The 21,743-nt window shown below is 44.6% G+C and overlaps 1 protein-coding gene across 3 annotated transcripts in view; it reads left to right on the plus strand.

Annotated features, from left to right (window-relative positions):
* The window catches only part of ZSWIM8 (zinc finger SWIM-type containing 8), a 59,702-nt gene extending 43,366 nt beyond the window's left edge, over positions 1–16,336 (plus strand). The window contains exons 13-26 of one of the 3 annotated variants that reach the window (XM_027699975.1): positions 205–388; positions 947–1,045; positions 1,934–2,058; positions 3,311–3,542; positions 4,858–5,010; positions 6,075–6,297; positions 6,490–6,779; positions 7,505–7,728; positions 8,005–8,487; positions 9,077–9,245; positions 11,615–11,698; positions 13,285–13,404; positions 14,344–14,522; positions 15,307–16,336. In XM_027699975.1, the coding sequence (XP_027555776.1) occupies positions 205–388; positions 947–1,045; positions 1,934–2,058; positions 3,311–3,542; positions 4,858–5,010; positions 6,075–6,297; positions 6,490–6,779; positions 7,505–7,728; positions 8,005–8,487; positions 9,077–9,245; positions 11,615–11,698; positions 13,285–13,404; positions 14,344–14,522; positions 15,307–15,510 (2,769 nt within the window). In that variant the 3' untranslated portion in view covers positions 15,511–16,336. Of the gene's footprint in view, positions 1–204; positions 389–946; positions 1,046–1,933; positions 2,059–3,310; positions 3,543–4,857; positions 5,011–6,074; positions 6,298–6,489; positions 6,780–7,504; positions 7,729–8,004; positions 8,488–9,076; positions 9,246–11,524; positions 11,699–13,284; positions 13,405–14,343; positions 14,523–15,306 lie in introns of all 3 variants that reach the window. The other 2 variants (XM_027699974.1, XM_027699976.1) reach the window with 2 other exon arrangements.
* The last annotated feature ends 5,407 nt before the right edge of the window (positions 16,337–21,743 follow it).

Raw genomic sequence — 21,743 nt, forward strand, 5'->3', positions numbered from 1 at the left:
ATATGAGGCAAGGCTGTTATTAGATTTAAAAACCTGTTTTCACTGAGGAGAGAATGGTAAAGGTAGCTAGGCTGCTAAGAGTTGCTATAATTTAATAATCCAATAAAAACCGTTGCTGTACTTTATGTATAGGGAGAAATGGTCTGCTGCCCACAGGGCCTATGCTGTTGACAGCTTCTTCTTTTTCCTTGTGGATACTACCAGGTGAAGCTGGCTTATCAGGAATCTGAGATTGCAGCCCTCTTGAAAAAGATTCCCTTGGGCACCAATGAGATGAACACTATTCGAGGAAGAGCTGAAGAACTGCGAGAAGGGACATTATGTGATTACCGTCCTGTCCTGCCTCTGATGTTGGCAAGCTTTATATTTGATGTCCTGTGCACTCCAGGTACTGACTGCCTTGGCCTCAGTGTGTGCAGGGCATATTCTGAGATGCCAGGTCTTGAGGAATTTTCAAAGAGAAACTGTCTTCTGTATAAGAACAGCCTAATCTTTATTCTTTGCTTGTGCTTCCCTCCATGTTACTTTAGAAGTACTTTGCTCCCCAGTATAACTGTTTCTGCTTCTGCTTACATTTGAAAACAACTGGACACTTACCACATTTCAGCACCCTGTGTGTGTTTGTAAAATAGTTATAGACTGACTGTGCTGCTCTTATGCTGTTTATAGTAAGAGGAAGCTAATATAAATCCTAGTATTTAAAAAAGAACACAGCAACCTGGGATTAGAAGACTGACTTGACAATATACCCACCTGGTTTGGAGCCTTTTGAGGTTACAGAGAAATTGAGGAAAAAACCCCATAAGGTTCTGTGGTCTTGAAATTGATACAAGGCTAGGAATAGGACCAGAGGAAAGTCTGCAAATTCAGAAAGCTCTCAGAAATGTCTTTTGCTTTGAGGTCTTAGGTTTGGAAACTGAATACTAATTCTATTGTCTTCTTTCAGTGGTTTCTCCTACGGGCTCTAGACCCCCAAGCCGTAATTGGAATAATGAAATGCCTGGAGATGAAGAGCTTGGTTTTGAGGCAGCTGTTGCTGCTCTTGGTAAGAACCTTTTACAAGAAAAGTCTATCTTCATTCATGTTCTTCATTCTACACCATTTTGATGGTGAGAGTTAGTGGTTCATTCCAGTTTGGTGCAGAAATGAAAGTGTTTGCACAGTTTACCAGAACCAGATGCAGAAGGATTCTACATGCCAGAGCTGAGGTGTCTTTACACAGCTGTGAAAAATGGAAGGGGAATATGGGATGAGAACCGAATGTTAAAGTAGTAACATGAATTTTAGCTTACTGCTTGCTCTTTTGTCATGGAATGTGCATTGCCTGGACTTTAATGAAGATGGACCGTTTTAGAGAACAAAAGGCAATCATTTCAAAAGAGGTTAGTCTTAGTGAAAGACTAGCAGAAGTGCTTTCAAACATTATCATATAATTCAGGATAGCAGCACAGTAGTGTATTCTTGCTTCCTTTATCAGCTTCAACAACAAAGCAGTGATTATATATATGTTATGTTGACACCACCGTATGCCTGTTCTAAAGCAGTATGGAAAAAGGAACACATTGGATTAAACAAGACCTGTTCTCTGTTGCCTCATCTTTGAAAGGAGGAAGATGAGTTATTTATGGTGTGGGAATGCTGGCTTGTAGCATCTGCAGAAACCAGAAACATTGCTTCAAGATAGGGTTATAGGCTTACCTGGACTCTTCCTGTGGCATATTAGTATCCGGTTGTTCTGACAGTTGTAGCAGACAGCAACTCCTGTTTATTCATGACCTATTTCTGAAGTTAACAGAAAAATAAGGGGGGAAAAGTGTTCTTTTGCCTGTAACAGTGAGGTGAATAAATTAGTCTGAGGTATAGATAGTGCTCAGGATGTAGTGTAGTCCCATGGGCTCACTTGTCTCTTCATCCCCTCTTTTCTGGCCTGCAGGTATGAAAACAACTGTCAGCGAAGCGGAACATCCTCTGTTGTGTGAAGGCACGCGAAGGGAGAAAGGGGATCTGGCACTCGCCCTGATGATCACTTACAAGGATGATCAGTCTAAGCTGAAGAAGGTGAGTTTCCCATTGAAAGGGGAGAGAGAGATGGAAAGCAGACTGTGTTTGAGTTTTAATGGATTTGATAGTTTAGCCAGTGAGCATAAGTTGCTGTGTCACGTACTGGTGTTTTACAAGCTATATTGTGGTGTTTATATTCTTCCACTGATGCAAAATCTGATTGTGCAGTGTGCATTGCCCTGGAGAGGTACTCTTTCCATAGGTTTCTTAAGGTCCAGTCAGGAGATGTGTTGTCACTGCTTTTATTGCTTTTGTTTACCTGCTAAAACAAGTCCTTTCCCCAGGGGTTTTCAGTGTGCAGTCTGCGTGTGGTCTGGGGATTGCTTATGTTTTGCTGCAGGGATATTGGCTTGCAGAACAGTATGATCTAGCAAAGCCTCTGTTTCTTAACCTCTCACCTCTTTCATATATTATTTCAGTATACCTGTGTCTTAATTTCTCATCCAAAGGAGAGGGTAAAACTCTACCCTTCCACCCCAAAGGACGAAAAAAATATTGAAAACTGCTGATGCTTCAGAAATGGTTTTATTAATCTTTTATATTTACAAATCCTTCTACACAGCAAGAAGTATGTTATTAATGTCTTTCTGTCTCCTAAAGGAGAACACTTTTGCTATACTCTGGGGAATAACAGGGACACTGTGATATCAATCATCTGCAAATAAATGCTCTGTCAGATTTGTGCTATTCATTTCATGTAGAAAATGAAGAGTAGAAATGGACAAACCTGTAAAATGTGGTCACACATTGTTCCCCAATTACATAATAAATTAAGACAAGAAAATGTTACTGCAGGCCATAGAAGGCAATTTCTCTCCTGGCTTTGCCAGTTTATCTGTAGTGTATGACAGGATTTTCTGAATGGTAAGCACAGAATTTTTGTGATTTAAACAAGAGCATCTGATGACTGGCAGAACTAAATTTAGAGTGCTCCATTCCATCCCTGATGTACCAGAATTACTTTGTGAGTTTTAGGTACTTTTCAAGTAAAGCCAGTGGTTGTTTCAAGAGAAAATGGAGATATTACTGAGTACGAATGAATGTTTGCTTCCTCACGTAATGCAGATCCCATGGCTCTCAACTGTGCATTGCTGATCCTCGGTACAGGAAGGTGATGCCTGCTTTCTAGAGAATAAGCGTTTTTGGTTTTTTCCTCCAACAAATGGAATTTATTGTCCACCAGAAAGTTGATTTGGTACTTTTCCTCTTACCCTTCTACTGAGTGCCTTTGGTTTTTCCCTTGTTAAAGATTTTAGACAAACTCCTGGACAGAGAGAGTCAAACTCACAAACCACAGACGCTGAGTTCCTTCTACTCATCCAGCAAGCCTACAGTTGCAAATCAAAAATCTCCTTCCAAACATGCTGCCCAGTCCACTGCAGCTATCCAGCAGCTTCCAGGGACTTCTGTCACTCAGCAAGCTGCTGTAAGCACTGCAGTCCAGAGCAGTCCTGAGAACTTCGTGGAGAAGAGTGCACAGGGTAAGAAGTGCTTTGTAAGGGCTATGCTAAAACCTTTCTGTTGTAGCACAGTGAAGTAGTCAGAGTGATTATATTACCATCTGGCTCCGTGATGGTTACTAGAATGTCACTCTGCCATTATCTGTTTGGCTCTATCCATTTCTATGCACATTCTTGTTGTATAGAAATTCAAGCTGGTTTTCAGGTTGTCCTATCTTGAGATAGTTGTATAACCAGTTAACATAAATCTACTGTGCCTCTGTCTTTTAGATTTGTATCACAGAAGTGCAGGATTTCAAAAAGTTATACACTGAGTCAGGTGCCTTCATGCAAGATAGATAAGTAAGATTACTGAAGGTCATTAGAGATACATGTGTGTGGTTTAACCCCAACCAGCTTGGTTTAACCAAGCACCATGCAGCTGTTTGCTTACTCACCCCTGGATAGGATGGAGGAGTGAACTGGAAGAATAAAAGTGAGAGAACTCATGGGTTGAGATAAAGACATTTGTATAGGCAAAGCAAAAACTGTGCACACAAATAAAGCAAAGCAAGGAATTAATTCATTGCTTCCCATGAGCAGACACGTGTTCAGTCATCCCCAGCAAAGCAAGGCTCCATCACTCTTAATGGTTACTTGGGAAGATGAATGCTATAACTCCGAATTCCCCCCCTTTTTCTTCTTCCCCCAGCTTTATATGCTGAGCACGGCATCATATAATATGGAATGTCCCTTTGGTCAGTCAAGGTCAGCTGTCACAGCTGTGTTGTCTCCCAACTTTTCTGTATCCCAAGCCCACTCACTGGTGGGGTGGTATGAGGAGCAGAAAAGGCCCAGACTTCGTGTAAGCTCAGCAATAACTAAAACATGCCTGAATTATCAACACTGCTTCCAGCACAGATTCAAAACACAGCCCAATACTAGCTGCTCTGAGGAGAATTAACTCTACTCTAGCCAGAACCAGCACAATGTGGTTTGTTTCAAGCTGTGCTTCCATGTTGGTGGCAGACATCACATACAGCAGCATTTGGTGGGATGTAAGTGCTCTATTAACTATTTCCAAAGAGATGGATACTAGCTGAGGATGACAGCAATAATAATAAAATTTTCCATAGTTGCAGCATATTTTCCAAATCTTGAGTTAAATGTTCTGGCCTGGTGTCAGATGATGTGCTTAATACTGAAAGAAAACTGAAATAATCCTGCTCATAAATACCATTTATTTTATGAAAATCCTGCATCTTTTGATATTTATGTCTTTTAAATGGCTGTGACTGATTTTAGAGATACATACACAAATTATAACATTTACCTTGTCACTGTCCTATTCATGCAGAAAGCTCTCAGAGGTCCCCCTGTGAGCCAGCTGCGGAGGCCACTGTTTTGAAACAAGAAGGAAAGGTCCCCAGTCGTCTGGCCCTTGGAAACCGAGGTGGATACAATGGGAGATGCTGGGGTTCACCTGTCAGGCAAAAGAAGAAACACACAGGTAGGAATGGACTAGCTCCCACAGCATCTGGTGCTCTGCTAGGCGGTCTGCTGGGGTTTACCCCTTGTTCTTTCTTTCACACAAGAAAGCCGGAGAGGGACTTTTTACAAGGGCATGTAGTGTTATGACTAAAGGTAATGGCTCCAAACTGAAAGAGGAGAGATTTAAATCAGATATTAGGAAGGCTCTGGAACAGGTTGTGCCTGGAGAAGTAGTGGATGGCCCATCCCAGGAGTGTTCAAGGCCAGGCTGGATGGGGCTTTGAGGGGGTCTAGTGGAAGGTGTCCCTGCCCAGAGCAGGGAGATTGGAACTGGATGATGTTTGAGATCCCTTCCAAACCAAACCATTTTATGATTCTGTGATTCCACTTGTCAGCCTTTCCTGTACAACAGAAGCAGTTGACTGTCTCTGAGGTTTGACATGGAAAAATAAGATTTGCTCCACAGATTTCCTACCCCCTTCTATATGGCAGGTTACTATACCTTTCTCGCACCAGTTATGTTCTGCATGATGGATTAGATGCATGATGGATTAGCAATCAGTCACCTGGAGCTGATTGATTGCTGGACTCTGGGAGTGGAGTACTGTGCTCCTGAATCCAGAAACAAATTCAAAGAAGCTACTGCCTCTTTACACTTCTCTTGAAAAGGGTGTAAGTTAGGGGCTGAGGATGTGAAGATTGCACAGCATGTACCAGAAGAGTTTTCTTCATACTCATGCAATCCGTGGAACTTGACTTTGTATGTGTATTTACTTCTTGTTGTTACACTCTGCCACAAAGCTTGGCAGATGGAGTGAGGTGGTGCAATGGTGTGAAGGGGGAAATAAAGATATATTGTTCTTAGACTCTTCTGAATTTTAATCCAAGAAGTACAAAATCACACTGATGTCTGTGGCCAAACTGATTTAATTTAATCTCTTAATTTGCTGTGAATGCCTGGCAGCCATAAGGCTTTTACACAACTGATCTTAGTTGGTTCTGCAGGTGATGTGGTTAGGGCTTTGCTTACCTGCATTCCATTTACCAACCCTGGTGACATTTGTGCTGGTTCTGGTGTTGTAGGCATGGCTAGTATTGACAGCAGTGCTCCTGAAACCACCTCTGACAGTTCTCCAACGCTCAGTCGGCGTCCCCTGCGTGGGGGATGGGCAACAACATCCTGGGGCAGAGGACAGGACAGCGACAGCATCAGCAGTTCTTCAAGTGATTCTCTGGGATCCTCCTCTTCCAGTGGCAGTAGGAGAGCCAGTGGGGGAGCCCGTGCAAAGACCGTGGAAGTTGGCAGGTAACGAATAATACCAATGCACAGAGGCAACCTCGAGGCCTGATCTCAGGGAGCTAGCATGTGTGCATCAGGAAGTATTTTATTGGGAAAATTTGCTTTGTTTCCTCTGGACCCTAAAGACAGGAACTCTGCACTCCAGCTAGCAAACTTGGGGTATTTGTTGTCTGAAAGATTCCTCTGTCTTTCTTCTAGGTATAAAGGGAGGCGTCTGGAGAGCCATGCTCCTCATGTCCCAAACCAGCCCTCAGAGGCAGCTGCTCACTTCTACTTTGAATTGGCCAAGACAGTCCTTATCAAAGCAGGTGGAAACAGCAGTACCTCTATCTTCACCCACCCTTCCTCCAGCGGTGGGCACCAGGGACCACACCGCAACCTTCACCTCTGCGCCTTTGAGATCGGGCTGTATGCACTAGGGCTGCACAACTTCGTGTCTCCCAACTGGCTCTCTCGAACTTACTCCTCCCATGTCTCTTGGATCACAGGTTACAGCAAAACTTTACTGGGAAGCTTACTTTTGGGCAGGAAGGGGGGCAGGGAGACAAGCGTATTGCTGAAAATGGTGATGCTGATGTGCTGTAGCAGCCACATAAGCAGCTCGCACAGCTGGCAATAGGAGCTGAGCCCCAGTGATTTACACAGTGGTGCTTGCTTTGGCCTGGAAGGTTCTTGTGACCTCTTGCTTTGTGTTTGTACTGCAAAATGCCCACTTCTCACACAGGGACTGGTCTTCTCCTTCAGGGATATGCTGAAGAGACAGAATATGCTCTTTGGCTGTGTTCAGTGTTTGTTTCACTTTCCTCCTCCTTCTGTTTGCACCCAAACGTACTACCTATCTATATGACTTCTAGGGGCCTGAAAGACACACCCTTGAAAATTCATGTTTTCCTGACATGATGGAAATAGACTGACAGTCCAGACTGGTTTGTGGGTACTAAAATCAGCTGTAGCAAATTCCTTTCACTATTTCAAATACATCTTAAGCTTAACTTTGAAAACCATATTCTCACTCACCACTTGGTTATTGAGGGCTCTTGTCTGTCATGTGTTTTGGGCGGAAGCGCCTAAATTTGGCTTGAAGCCTAAGGGAAGAAGCTGGGCTCTGTTGCTGCTCCTGAAGGAAGTGAGGAGTGCACCTGCTGTTGAGGGAAAGCTGACTGTAACTGTGCTGGGTGTACAGTGGTGTGAGAGTCTTCTCTCTTCCCCTTAGGGCAGGCCATGGAGATTGGTAGTGCCGCCTTGAACATCTTGGTCGAGTGTTGGGATGGACATCTAACTCCTCCGGAAGTGGCATCATTGGCAGACAGAGCTTCACGGGCCAGAGACTCCAACATGGTTCGGGCAGCTGCTGAACTGGCGCTCAGCTGCCTGCCTCATGCCCATGCCCTGAACCCAAATGAGATCCAGAGGGCTCTGGTGCAGTGTAAGGAACAGGTGAGCATCATGTGGCAGCTGGCTAGTGCAGCTGATTTCTAGCATCAGGGATGTGCTGCTGTTACTTGTGGGGTTGGCTCTTTACTACTGCACAGCCTTAGTCCCAGTTCTGTGTATTTCTTATGTTTCATGAATAACACTGGTTATTCTGCTGCATAGCAGCAGAATAGCATCTGTTTGGTCATTTTAGAGTGCCTTATACTTTTCTCCTGTTGTAGTTTTTCCTTCTTGTGTTTCTGGTTTTACATTCTTCTGCTTTTGTTTCACTGCTCCCAGGACAACCTGATGCTGGAAAAGGCCTGCATGGCAGTAGAAGAGGCAGCCAAAGGAGGTGGTGTGTACCCGGAAGTCCTGTTTGAAGTAGCTCATCAGTGGTACTGGCTTTACGAACAGACTGTTGGCGGGACCCCAGCCCAGAGAGAAGGTGCCACTGGCTGCAGTGCCAGCGGGGCACGGGCCACGTCTGAAGCAGCACGTGGGTTGACGGACAACCGGGTGACCTCGGAGCCGACCACTGTGACAGTGGCAGCTGCAGTAACTGCGGCAGCAACAGTCATGCCAGTGATCTCTGTGGGGTCGACCATGTACCAGCAGCACACGGTGGCAGGGCCAGCAATGGCACATACACACACGCAGGGTCTCCACCCTTACACCACCCTTCAGACTCACATCCCCTGTAATCCCCAGTATATTGGACACACTATCCAGCACGTGCCACGCCCAGCTGTCTTCCCAGTCCCTGGCTCAGCGTACCCGCAGGTGAGTTTTGACTGTGCCCTGGTCATTTACTGTGACCTTATTGGCTGCTTCAGAGGGAATAAGTCAGACTGGGAAGAGCATGGGGCTCGGACCTGCCATGACTTGAGATCTAGCTTCTGCTCTCACTTACTTGCCAATTGGTGGTACTTACTTTGGTCTCCCAGCTCAGATATGCAACCTTCTGTGGCTGCATTTAAAGTCTCAAGAGAATATAAAATATAATATGTCAGTAGTTTTTAATTTCTATTGCTCTATAGTTTCTCAGAAGGCACTGGACAGAAAGCTTGTTTTCTTGATAGCTTGCAGGTAAATGGAGACTACAGAGGGAAAACCAAATAAAGGTTATTTTAACCTTTGCCTATTTTTGAAGGTCTTGGAGTGGTTTTCTGCAAACTGATTGGATTTTTAATGGGAGGAGGAGCAAGCAGATGTAATGCTCATGTGGTGCAAGGTTCTTCCTGTGCTTCCTTTCCCTTGTCAGATTGGACTACTTTCCATGCTCTGGGGTTTGCATGGGGACACCATGTTTTTAACAATTTCTAGACTTTTAGGCAAAGTAGACATGACTGTTACTTACCTTCTGTTTAAGGGTGTCCATCCAGCATTCATAGGAGCGCAGTACCCTTATTCTGTAACAACACCATCGCTGGCAGCTACAGCAGTGTCCTTCCCTGGTGTGCCCGTCCCATCCATGACGCAGATTGCCGTGCATCCCTATCACAGTGAGACGGGACTGTCGCTGTCTTCCAATGTAGCGAGTAAGTGTCACAGCTCTGGGCTGCGTGTAGCACAGGTTTATTAGCTGCCTTGGGGCTGTACCCCAGTTAAGTCCTGTTCCTCACTGATTGCAGGTGGAACGAGGGTTATTGCTCTGAAGAGTGCTGGCCAAATCCACCCTGTTCTAAAGATGTGCATGCTCAGGGGTACTGGGATTCATAAGGGGGCCTGATTCAGATAGCAGAGATTTCTTTCTGTTTAGCTAAATTTCCAGTTTAAGACTGTTTTGACCTTTAGTCTAAAGCATGTTTGGAGCCCTCCTGGCCTTTCTGACTTCTTACTTATAAGAGCTTAATTCCACCTCTTCTTTGGGCAAGGTGAGCACAGATGATCATGAGTAGGCTCTTGTGATTCCTTTGGGTCAGGTGGATAGAGTGCAGGAAGCAGGGAGCAGGCAGACTTCCGCTACAGAAGCACTAATAAATGTCTTTTCCTGCCTGACGGATTGGAGGCAGCCTGTACCCAAAATGTGGAACTTTGTATAGAGAGGACAGATGTTTTGGCAGAGTCATGGCAATGGGAATGATTGCTCTCGTGTTGTGTTAGGGGTTCAGTGGTGGTGAAGATCCATCAAGTAGTGTGTAGCATTGGAATAGCAGATGTTGACTGAATTGTGGACATGCTGTCATTGCCATGGGGTTTTGCACCAGTTGGTCATGGCTGGCCCAGTCTTTATCTCCTCAGTAGAGAGGCTGTAATGTTTGCCTATTTGTACAGTGTTTTGCAACTCACCAGGTGCTGGAGGACTAGTGTGTGGAAAAACACTTAAGAGCTGTGGTGGCTTCCTTCATATTCAGAGTATCAGGAGAATCTTTTCAGTTATTTTATCTTGTATTTTGATGCCAAAAAGCCACCACAAAAGCAAATAGAGTAACCCTAAAGGCCTTAGGATCTAACAGCTGACAACCTTAGTTCTGAGCTGATTCTGTGACTCTTAATTGTGAGAAACCATTTCTGTACTCCTCCAAAGAGTTATGAACCTTCGAGAAAGTGGTAATTCATCCTAGAACACTTAAAATAATGAAAGGAAAAAATAACCCCACCCTTTCCAGTTGCCATTGTTTATGGCTTGCATAAACTTCTGTTTTCAGTTCTTAGAATACTGTTTCACTGTTCCTGGAGTATGCAGTCATGTGGTGATACTTGAGCTCTGGCAACAGTTCAGCTCATTCTTGTGGGTTACTCTCCTTGGCCAGGATTCAAATGCAGCATGAATTTTGCCCCACTTTGTGGGTTGTTTGGCACTGTGTGTCTCCTTAGTTGAGGAGGTCAGATGGATCTTTCCTGAGAGGCACATTGTTCTCAGGTATTCAAACGTTCACTGGTAAACGCGGAGGAAAAAGAAATTGGAACTTGGAGCATTGCTCAAGTTGGTGTAGCACCACAACGAAGCCGTGAAGTAAGGGTAACAACATGCACACATCTAATGGCATGTCTGCTCTGGAGTTCTCAAGCAAACCTTGATTTTTACTCTCTGTACCTTTCTTGAGAAGGGACAGTTAGATAAACTTGAGCCTGTTGTCAGAGTACAGCTTACTGGCTCAGTGTTAACTGCTGTCAGTACAGGTTTAGGTGGTACAATGCAATGGATTTGCACTTGAAACCTGTGACTTCCCTTGATTTTGCTCAAACTAGCTAAGTGTCTGAAGGCGACAACTTCTCAAGTCTCCTTGCTGTTATTACTGTTGATACATGCTGCCAGTATATGCAGTGGCTGTTCTTTCTAAGGATAGATTGGAGGTCAGCCTCCAGTAACACCCTTCCTGCATGGTACCTGAATGGAGTGACAGCTGTCTTACAGCAAAAGTGGAAGAACCTTGCATTGTTGGACTTGATCTTTGAGTGACTTAATACTGCTCCTGCTCAGCAGTTTCTCATCAGGTGTAGACATACACATGCTTGTTTCCTGGGACAAGAAAGCAGAACCAAACATTTCATTTAATAATAGCAAGGACCTTTGAGTCAACACGTGCATTTACATGTAAAACACAGATGTTGTGCATGTTTGTGAGATACTGCAGAAGAGATGGACACACATGTAACTGACCCCTTCAGGCCCAGCTTGCAATCAAAACAGAGATATTCCTGGCCCATGGTATTTCAGTTTTAAGTCTGTGGGTTTCGGTTGCTGTATTGTTCTGTTTAGGGGAACAGAACACTACATTGGCAGGGGGTGGTCACGTGAAGGAGATGATGTCCCAAGTAAACTTTCTTTTAGGCTGGTGGTGAGTCCTAATGCTGCTTGTTTTGCTCTCTTCAGTAGGCAGTGTCCATGCAGGATCAACGTTCCCAGCGATTCAGGGGGCTTCCTTGACAACTCTGTCCTCACAGCCCAACTCCCTTGTTACAGGGGGTTTTCCTGCCGAGGATGAGCAGCACAGTCAGCCTGTGAGCCCCCAGGGTCTGCACTACCTCCACTCCGCATACCGAGTTGGTAAGGATGGCCAAGTGGGTTTCTACAGCCTCCTTGAGAGGGGTTCAGGGCAGGGCTGCAGGTTTTCACTGTCATTTAGCAATTTGCTACTCTTGGGAGTGATGGCATCTTAGAGTCATGGGAAAAGCAAGTTGATGTTCATATGTGGAGGCTAAAAATTAAGGTAAAGCATTAGAAGATTGAACAATTGCTTTTCAGGACCATCAGAGCAGAAGAGAAAGCTAAGTGGGTTAGAGCTGGGAAGAGTCTTGCCTTTCAGCAGGTGTATATAAAGGAGTCTGGATAGGGCTCTGAGGATGTGACTGTGCAAGTTGTGACTATATGAAAAAATGGTATTTGGCTCCTGCTGCTCATGGATGGTGAAGGCACACCTCTAGTTTAATACCAGCTGAATCTTCAGAGGCACAGAGGGGTGTGCCCCTGTGCCTTTCCAGTTAGGTTGTTGAAGAGAGACGCAGAGGGAACTTACATTTTGTGAAGTGTGGGTGTGTAGTTAGCATTCCTTTCCCAGTCATAGTGGTTATGAGGAGATAGTCTGTGCCTGAACTGCCATTGTTACAAGGGTATCACTCTTGGGGTTTGTGAGTGAGCTTAGATTTCAGTAAATTCAATGCAGAAAGAATCGAGCCTTGCAGAATATACCACCTAAGGAGTCTTTCTGCTGTGTCTTTTGCAACCGGACTTGCCTTTCTCGTATTGGCCTTTTTAGCCACCAACGCGCTTGCAAGAAACGTGGGTAGAGCCCTTCCCAAATCTTCGTTCGCGAAGCCCAGCCATGATGACTTGTACATAGTTGTGGTCCAACCCAGTGGATACTTGGGGAAGGAGAAGGGAGCCTCTAAGATGAGCAAAGCCAGCAAAGGAAGAAAAACAGCAAGAAAAGGGAAGGAAAGCTGTCTGAAGGTTGCTTGAGTTTTTTTTGTTGAAAGCTAGAGCAGAAAGTACTTGTTAGCTAGAAAGGGGTGCAGTTGTCATTGAAAAGATCACAGTGGTAAGTGGGAAGCCATGAAGGGCATTTAATAGCCTGAATAACAGAGAGGCACAGGCACGGAAGAAGGTCTGGAAGATCAAGACACGGCACGTGTTGGTATTTGAGAACTGTTTAAATTGAAGGATTTGCCTGAAGAACTGTAATGACATAGGTGAAATGTTTGCAGATTGTCAATACTGCAGCTCAGTGTTGGCCTGTTGTCTTTGCAGCAGAGCAGGTTGGTTTGGGTAGCTTCTCAGTTGCAAAATTTAGATCAAAAGCATTGGTTTCAGGATACCTCTTGTGGTGCAGCTTTTGGGGCTGTCTGCTTGACATTGTGGTAGGTGCTTGTGGAGTGTCTCATTGCAGCTCTAGTTAGGGGTGATGGCTGTGCAGGTTTCCCAGCCTGAAGCAGCAGATCCAGATGTTCTTGTGGATAGTTTCTGTGCTGGCAGGCTCCAAGAGGAGCCTTTCGTTTCTGTCCGGACTCTTTGCAGCAATGGAATTTTCTGTTGCTGGAGGGTAGGCCTTCAGGTTGTGTTGCAGTGAGTCAAATGCTGGACTAAGTCTTACTGGGCAGAAGTGCTGCTTGACTGTGGCTGCCCCTTTCTCACAGGGATGCTGGCTCTGGAGATGCTTGGCCGAAGAGCTCACAACGACCATCCCAACAACTTCTCCCGCAGCCCACCCTACACAGAGGATGTAAAATGGCTCCTTGGGTTAGCTGCAAAGTTAGGTAAGGCTCAGAGCAGTACTTCCACAGAAATTCACTTGCTGGGATTTGGACCATGGTGGAAAAAAGCTCGCAAAGGAGCGAAACTTCAAAGATTGGGTGAGCCTGATGTTGATCCCATTCCTGAGAGTGTTTCAGAAGATCCCTACTGTTCTTTCATCCAGCCATTTGTCCAGTTTCTGGGTTCTGTGGGCATGCTGTTGAATTTTGAGGCATTGGATGAAGTACATGAGATTGGATAGGGTTCAGAGCGTGTCTCTCTTCTTTAACAGTAATTCTTTCTTCTCCTTTCCACTATATTGTAGGTATTCCTTATGTACATTTATACCTTCTGTAAAGAACCTTTTATAGCAATAGGTGCTCAAACCACCAATTGTTTAGGGGTTTTTTCTTTTTTTTTTTTGTTTTTACTTCCATTTTGCTCTTGGATCTTTTTTGTCAGCTCATTTTTTTAGTTCTTTCATAAGCAGTAAGAACTGAAAAAACCAACCACCCTTACAAACAACCTGTCTGGTGGCACAGCTTCTGCTGCTCCTGCTGGCAAAGCTCCACTGTAGGAAGCGGTGTCTACAGCCTCCTTAAGGCCTGAGTGCTGGGGCATCTAGGTACTTCCTAGATGGGCAGGCAGTAAACAACAGAGAAGGTGCAGTGTCTCTCTAGTTACCTTGTCACATCAGTTTTCTTTCACATCCTCCTTAAAGACAGGTGAACCTTGAAATACCAGTGACTGAGGTGGTACCTGATTTCTCCTCAGACCTGATGGATAAATCAGAATATTCTCTTGTCCCTGTAAGTGTGCTAGCCTGTCTCCCCCAAGCCAGCTAGAGGATGCATTACACTGAGAAGAAGGTGCTCCAGATCCAAGTTCTTGCTGGGGAGTATGTGATTTCTTGTGTGTGTCTCATTCTAACACTATTGTTCTGACTTCTCCTTCCTGTGCAGGTGTAAACTACGTGCATCAGTTTTGCGTTGGTGCAGCCAAGGGGGTGCTGAGCCCTTTTGTGCTCCAGGAGATCATCATGGAAGCTCTACAGAGGCTCAACCCTGCCCATGTGCACAACCACCTGCGCACCCCAGCCTTCCACCAACTGGTGCAGAGGTGCCAACAGGCCTATTTGCAGGTAAACTGTGGCTTGTCTTCCTGCCTGTCAAAGCTGCCAGGCCATTACCTACCTTGCAGGTACTGCCTATGTGTGCATGTGCAGAGGAGAAGGGGCCTTGGGTACTGGTAGCTGAACTGGTCCATTGCCTGATGCATCCCTCTCCCTCAGCAGGGACTAGAATAGGTATCACTTGCCTGTATGGAGGCTGCATACAGAGGAACTCATTGTACTGCTTCTTCCAAGGCCTCTTGCCTCCTGTGCTCTTCATGAAGGCTAGGGTGGTTCTGTGTCTTCCTCACTCCCAATGCTACCCCTGCTTTTAAACTTTCTGAACTTTCTTTGCTATGTTTTCAAGCCCCCTGTCCACTCAGTGTAAGCCTTACTCCGTAAACCCATGTGCCTTAGCACAGCAGATGTCTCGTGAGCAGGCTGGGTCCCCGTGTGTAACGTGCAGAATGAGAAGTGTGAGGGTTAGATGCTAGTAGTGTGGAGCATTACCTGGCCCTTTAGCACTGTACTACGGCCCAGTTCAGTGCTCATGAAGGGGAGAGCACCTGCTGATGCCTTGTGCTGCATTTTGGTGCTCTGAGGGTGCACTGGCCGCGGCTGCGTTGGGGGGCGTAGGATACAGCACTGCTGCCTTTTGAGATAGTTCTCCTCTGCCAGAGCCGCTGAGTCCTGGGACTGCTCGTGGGTAACAGGATCATGTGACATATTGCCCTGGGAGCTTGAGTCCTCTGAGTATCACCTGCATGAGAGTGGTGAGCAAATACCTTAAGGCTCTTTCCCTGTTCCCATCCAGTACATCCATCATCGGGCGATCCATCTCACTCCAGCTGACTACGATGACTTTGTGAATGCCATCCGCAGCGCCAGAAGCGCCTTCTGCCTGACTCCTATGGGCATGATGCAGTTTAATGATATTATCCAGAACCTAAAGCGCAGCAAGCAGACGAAGGACCTGTGGCAAAGAGTCTCTCTGGAAATGACCACCTTCTCACCGTGACATCAGGCAGAGTTCCACGGACACACAACTCTTTGCCCAACATAGTTGTAGTTCCATTTACACCATCCTTCCTTCTGGTGTCTTTTTTATTTTAGTTTTAACTTGTTGGAAACCACTGATCTGATGTATTTATACCATGACATTCCTCTCCAGCACTGTTGCGTGTTGGCGCTCTGCTTTGCTCGCTCTTCCTCCTCCTTTTCAGTGGGCTGCAGGCTTCAGAAGCATCAGGAAATGAGAAGGAAGTTGAGCTGGCTGCCCTGTGGTGTAGTCACTGCTTTTTTCCCTGAGCCCCAGGAGGCTGTCCTGCGAGCAGTTTGCAGTGTGATTGCGCACATGTTAGAGGGGTTGGGGATTCTGTCTTAAATATTTATTTTGGCATTTATAAATATGTAAACTTTTTTTTTTTTGTATGGGCTTCTCTTACTCCACACACCATCTCCTGTTGGGAGTGACTGGGACTGCTGTGCACAGTGAGTGCTTCCTCCATCCCTTTCAGCAACTCCTGCTGAGAGAAGCTGAGGCTGGAGTAGCAGGGCCAGGGCCACCTCGGCGGCTTTTTGCAGCAGGAGCTGAGGGCAGAGGCTGGAGCTTGGGCACTCAGTCCATGACTGCGCTGAGCTGCCTGGAGACTGCCAGAAGTGCTTGGGCTCTTTCTCAGGAGTGTCCCTCACTGGGCACTGCTGGCTCATAGAATGTTTTGATCCTGGTTGTTACAAGTTGTACAATCCTGTTTCTTTTGGCTGGGGTATTACTCTCCTGTAATCAGTTTCTTATCCCTCGTCTCTTCTCGTTTCCTGATTAAACACTCGTTTTCTTAGACTGACTCTCTCTTCTCTCTGCTATGATGTTGACAGTCTGATGGAGCTGGCCAGCTGTGTGCCAGGGGGAGCTCTTGTGTGCCCTGGTAGATAGCTGCCTTGCCTTGGGGAACAGCAATCCAGCACAAAGCAGGAGGCCAGAGCTTTTACACAAGCTCTGAGCCGAAGGTTTTTTACCTGGTAGTTTTCTGAGAACAACGTGCCTCTGCAGAGACTGAGGTATGTGTGGACTGGGTCGTTGATGACTGTCAAGAGAGTTGGTAGTAAGCCTGGGATGTTCTGCCTACAGTTCTGTCAGTCACTATGTTCCTTTTCTATTCTTGACACCATTAATATTGTGTGATAATGCAGAGCTGTGTATTTCCAAAGTATCATGCAAAACAGCAGCTGCCCCTCCTTGATGTAATTGTTAAAGAAGGCAAGTGGTTTGCTCCCATGTGTTTAGAGAGATGCTTGGTGGACTATGAAAGATATCCAATAGGGACAGCATTGCAGAAAATTAAATTTAGAAAGCTGAAGCGTACAAGCACATAAATTTCAGGGCTTTTACAACTGAAAGGCAGATAATCGTGGATGTTAAGAAGCCAGTTTCTCAGCAGTAATATATTTTGCTTCTTACTTGGGTTTAGTCAATGACAATCAGAAGGATTTAGTTTCTGCAAGTTAGAATTATGTGCCTGTTTGTATTTAATATTTTCAATGATACTCTTAAAAAATAAACAAGGTAACCCCTAAGCACAGGGCAAAACAGATGAACCAGGCTCCTTTGGTTTGACTTTGTGTACTGCACAGGCCAGAGAGTATTACTGAGGTTCCTCTCCTTCTGATTGTGCAACAGTAACTATTTATAAAGATCTCCTTACAACCTCTTATATTCCTCCATAAAGTGTCTAGCTACATGCTAATTATAAATGCAGATGTTGGTAATAATGTGTTAAGTTTTGTGGATTTTAAAGTAAAGTCCATGTTGATTATGAGCTTCCTGTGATTGGGCAAAACTTCTGGATTTGACTGGAGAGCACAGCCTTATGTCTGGAAGGTTTGGGTTCCTAGAACACTTTCTGTGCTCTCTGGTTCTTGCATGTTCAGAACTGCAAAAGGAGCTCGAAAAAAAGTTGTCTAATAAAGTCTAATATTTTCCTTTCTACTGCTATGGGAGAAAATCTGTGGAAGAGAAGGGAGCATCTTTTAGAAGGGAAATGGGCAAAAGAGCTGAACGTTAAGTATCAGGAGCAGAAGTGATTGCAGTAAGGATTTGGACTGAATAGGGAAATGAAATCAGAGCCTTATCTGTGATATCTATTAGAAGACTACATTAAGACCCTGAGCAGGCAAGTTTTTAGACTACTGTAATTGTAAAACACCAGGAGAATGAGAGCACTATCACCAGTATCTTTGTTTTGGGAAAATACAGTGGAGCTGTTTACTCTGAGGTTAGAATGGACTTTGTCTGGAAGTGTACTTGCTTTCATTCTGTGTAGTTCTCATAAAGACCAAAAGAAATCACAATGCTCATTCTCTCATTGTGCTCAAAACTTTCTCTCTTTGGTTCTTTTACCCACTCTAGTCCTCATACAGATTGCACTGCTTCTATATGAGGGACCCTATCAGGCTTATCTTCCAGCAGCTGCAGAGCCCAATCAGAGGAAGAGCCAGGGAATCTCACCTCAAGCTGACATTGGCTGAACAAGCAGCTCGGTGGTATGAGTCACGGGTTGGTCATTTCAGAAGTTTTCAATTTTGTCTCTGAAAAAATTCATTAGAGTGAGCAGACAGAGATGGGAACTGCGTGGAGGTGCTGCGCTCTCATTTAGGTCTTCCAGAAGACACTTTCAGTTCTGGATCTCTGCATCTGTTATTTTGTACTAATCTGTTAATCTGTACTAATAGCTACAGGTATTTGTCTGGATAGGGCCTGGCCCCCACTTGCATGAAGAGAGATGATATTCTGTGATGGGAGACCTTGCAGTGGGTTATTGTCATGTTTGGTGAAGTCCAATTCACTGTCTGTTCCTGAAGGTAAGATAAATGAGATCTTTAGACCTTACTTCTTCCTGTGTCCTCTGTTCACAATGACTTGCTTTCATTTGCCACATTTGTTTCCTCTTGTGCCCACAGGAAATACACTTTCCCTGTTAGCTTTTACTGTCTCTGGAAATAACAGCTCACTTAAGTGGGGAGTTGGAGAAGTCAAATTTGTACAGGTGAAGATGGAACCCACTGAGAAGTGACTGATGTCTTTACTGCGAGATACTGTGGGCTGGTTTTCACTGTCCTGCTACTGTTGAAGATTGAACTGCTTATTAGCCCTAATTAGGCAGTGTGCTAAGGGCAGCCTTGGACTGTGAGTTAACCCCGTGTCTGCACTGGAAGTTTTGTGGGCACTTCAGCTAAACAATCTGCTGTGGTGCACAGGTGTGTGCTTTGTGCTCTGTCAAGAATCAGCAGAGGCAGATAAAAGCAAATGGTGTTCCAGTGTTAGGATACTTAGAAGGGGTTCCTTAAAAATGGAGAGTCCCTCTGTGTCTCATTTTATGTATATACAGTAGGGACCATACCTCTAAAAATGTAAGGGAGATGGTGTCAGAAGATAAAGGTGAGATACTGTAAGTGAAAGGGCCTTTTTTCCCTGTCCCCTTCCCCAAGGACATTAGTGGGTGGCCATGTAGTGTCATTCCCCTTGTCTTCATGCATTCTTACCCTGTATCTGGGACAGCAGCATTTCTAGAACTGTAACTGTTGATCTCTGAATGGTTTCTGAGTCTTTAGGGCTGTCTTGGCATAACAAATCTTGGCATTAGTGTAGTTGGCAGAAGATATGCCAAGACTGGACTTCATTGTAAGGAATAGTGTGGGTTTTGCTCTTATGGAATGGATAAAATTAAGGTTTTAGTCATTGCAAGCCTCATTCCTTGGAACACATGCTGCAGAGGCTCTTTTTTCTGTGTAGGTCAGCTATGCCAAGCTCTCAGAAAGCTGACTCCCCTCCTCCTTCTCTGGACATATTCACCTATAACCATCTTTTTCACCTGTGAAAGGCTTTTTTGGAGGCACTTTCTAGGAATAGGGATTAGCAGAACAGTATTTGCCTTTGGACTTCCATGTCTTTACAGCCCATAAACAAGGTGAGTTGGAGTTGTCCTGTGATGAAGCAACACGCCTACCAACACATGTGGCTGGAATCAGCTGAAAAGCCTGCTTCTGCCTAGTTTTGTTTATGGTCCTTACTATTTATTGGATATGTATTTTTCTTTTTGGAGAGCCCATTCAGAAACAGCCTTCTGCAGAGTTGTTGAAACTAAACTTTTCAAATTTTTTGTGTGGGTTTGTTTTTTATCAAGCCTGCTACTGTTGTATTTTGGAGCAGAATACAGGCTTTTACTCTCCCAGCTTATTTAGTGCCCTCTTAGCTAGTGTTAGACAGGGCTGGAGTGCACAGAACAGCCTTGAAACCCCAGTCAGTGGAAAAGGAGTAACCACTGAAGTATCCATGAAGGTTTTCACTGCCTCCTGGTAGAAGTCAACAGCTGTAACAACATGACATAAATTTGAAATAATTTACTATAAGAGGTGGGAAAGTTATATTTGTCTTACCTAGACATTAAGAGAGGGGCAGGATGTAACGGGGGCAATTATGTTCCAAAATGGAAAAGTGTGCTCACAGTCTGCTACTAATGGGGTTTTTTGAACAAGGTGCAGAAAGTAAAAGGGTAGGTTGGGCCATGAGGACTTCTTAGCATTTGATGGCCATGACTGTTGTACGATTTTGCTTTTAAGCCCTACTGATAGACTGAATGGCTCTCAACTACAGTTTATTTAAAATATTTTGTGTTTTCTCTTTCTGTGCCTGAATTTAGCTGCCATTGGCATGATTATATTGAAGGTGGGGTCTTTTGATTGGTGGTTGTGGTTGTTTTTTTTTGGTTGGCATATTCAGACCTGTTGGTTTGTCATTGCTTTTCTGGCCATGTTACTATTGACTGCTGGAGCAAAATGACCAGCAAGGAATCAAAGGATGCTCTTTCCAGCTGAGTGTAAGGGCTGAAAAACAAAAGGATGAGTTTAATCGAGTGGCTTGTTAGATTCACTAGACTTTTGTGTGTCATTCTGACTTTGAGGAGCTGCAGGCTTCTGCCAGGAATATATGCCTCTGCAGTGCTGTCATCAAGTGAAAATTGCAGTTTTCAGCGCTCAAGATTTTTGTGTAGAATGGATACGTGCTGCCACCTACAGAGAAATTCTCCAGTTCCCTTAGAAAGTCTTCACTCCAGAGTTGAGAATTGTATCAGTATTTCCTGTACCTAATAGAAAAAGGTAGCAGCCTACTTTTAAGTACCTTGGCAATTGAATTCCAGACATTGTATGTGAGTACAAATTCCAAAGAGCTGTTACCTTTTATTGTTTTGCCAATTCTCACCTTTCATGCACCTGTCTTAGAATCACGTGCCTTTCTGATCCCTGGGTCAAATTACTCCTTTTTAGTCTGATGCATAGGAAACTGACCCATTTAAAGAAATATTTTTTTAACACATTTAAAAAAACCTAAACCCTTTAGGTACTGTTTTGTGCTTATCATTTTCCTTGTCTTAGATGAGAACTGCTTACCATAAAGTTCTGTTACTAAATGTTGAGGCAAGAAGATGAGGTTTGTTTCCACTATGGAAGTGTAAGGATCTGTAAAGTTTAACTGCCTAATGGGTCAGTACCTATTAATCAGTGTCTCTCACTGAAAAAGAATGGGTTTTGTTGGCTTTTTTGATATCAGAGATCTGCTGATATTATACAAGCCTCTCTTAGGAGGCAGTGTTTGTTTCCACAGCTTCGAAGGGATGTCTGGAAAGAGGGTAGCTTCTGCACTAATGTGCTGTCAGGGAGAGGTAGCAGATTTGAAAATGGTTCTTCTTCAGGTAAGGACAATCCTATATTTGGAGCTGACCACAGCAGGTGATTTGTTTGTCATTAGCATAAGCAGTAAGAAGTAGCATAGCATAGAAATTAAGCAACAGGGGCGAGGGAGCAGCCCTTTGCTGCCTGGAGTGCTGGACTAGCAAGAGTATGCTAACATTGACATTTAGGGAGCCTCTCCCAACATTTATTCCTCATACCTTGTTTGTTTTTAGTGTTTAATTCCGTCTCCCCAAAGATGTACTACAGTCTGAGGTAAAGGATGAAGTAATTGTGTAAGTGACAACCTACAATGGATTAAAAGCAGGAACATGTTAAAGGGAGCAGCAGTAGCATTGGACCTGGGATCCTTCACCTTCTGTGGCAGCATGTAAAAACAGCTGCCTTGCTGCATCTGTGCTTACTGGTGAAGTGCATGGAGAAGTGAGAGCTGTAAGACTGTTTTATAATGCTGTCACAACTGTGCCTATTTAAACAATGTTTTGGTTCCAGTTCCCTGTGAGGTTG

This window comes from Neopelma chrysocephalum, unplaced genomic scaffold, assembly GCF_003984885.1.
Source record: "Neopelma chrysocephalum unplaced genomic scaffold, ASM398488v2 Primary Assembly neopelma1_143, whole genome shotgun sequence".
In the NCBI taxonomy this organism is placed as follows: domain Eukaryota; kingdom Metazoa; phylum Chordata; class Aves; order Passeriformes; family Pipridae; genus Neopelma; species Neopelma chrysocephalum.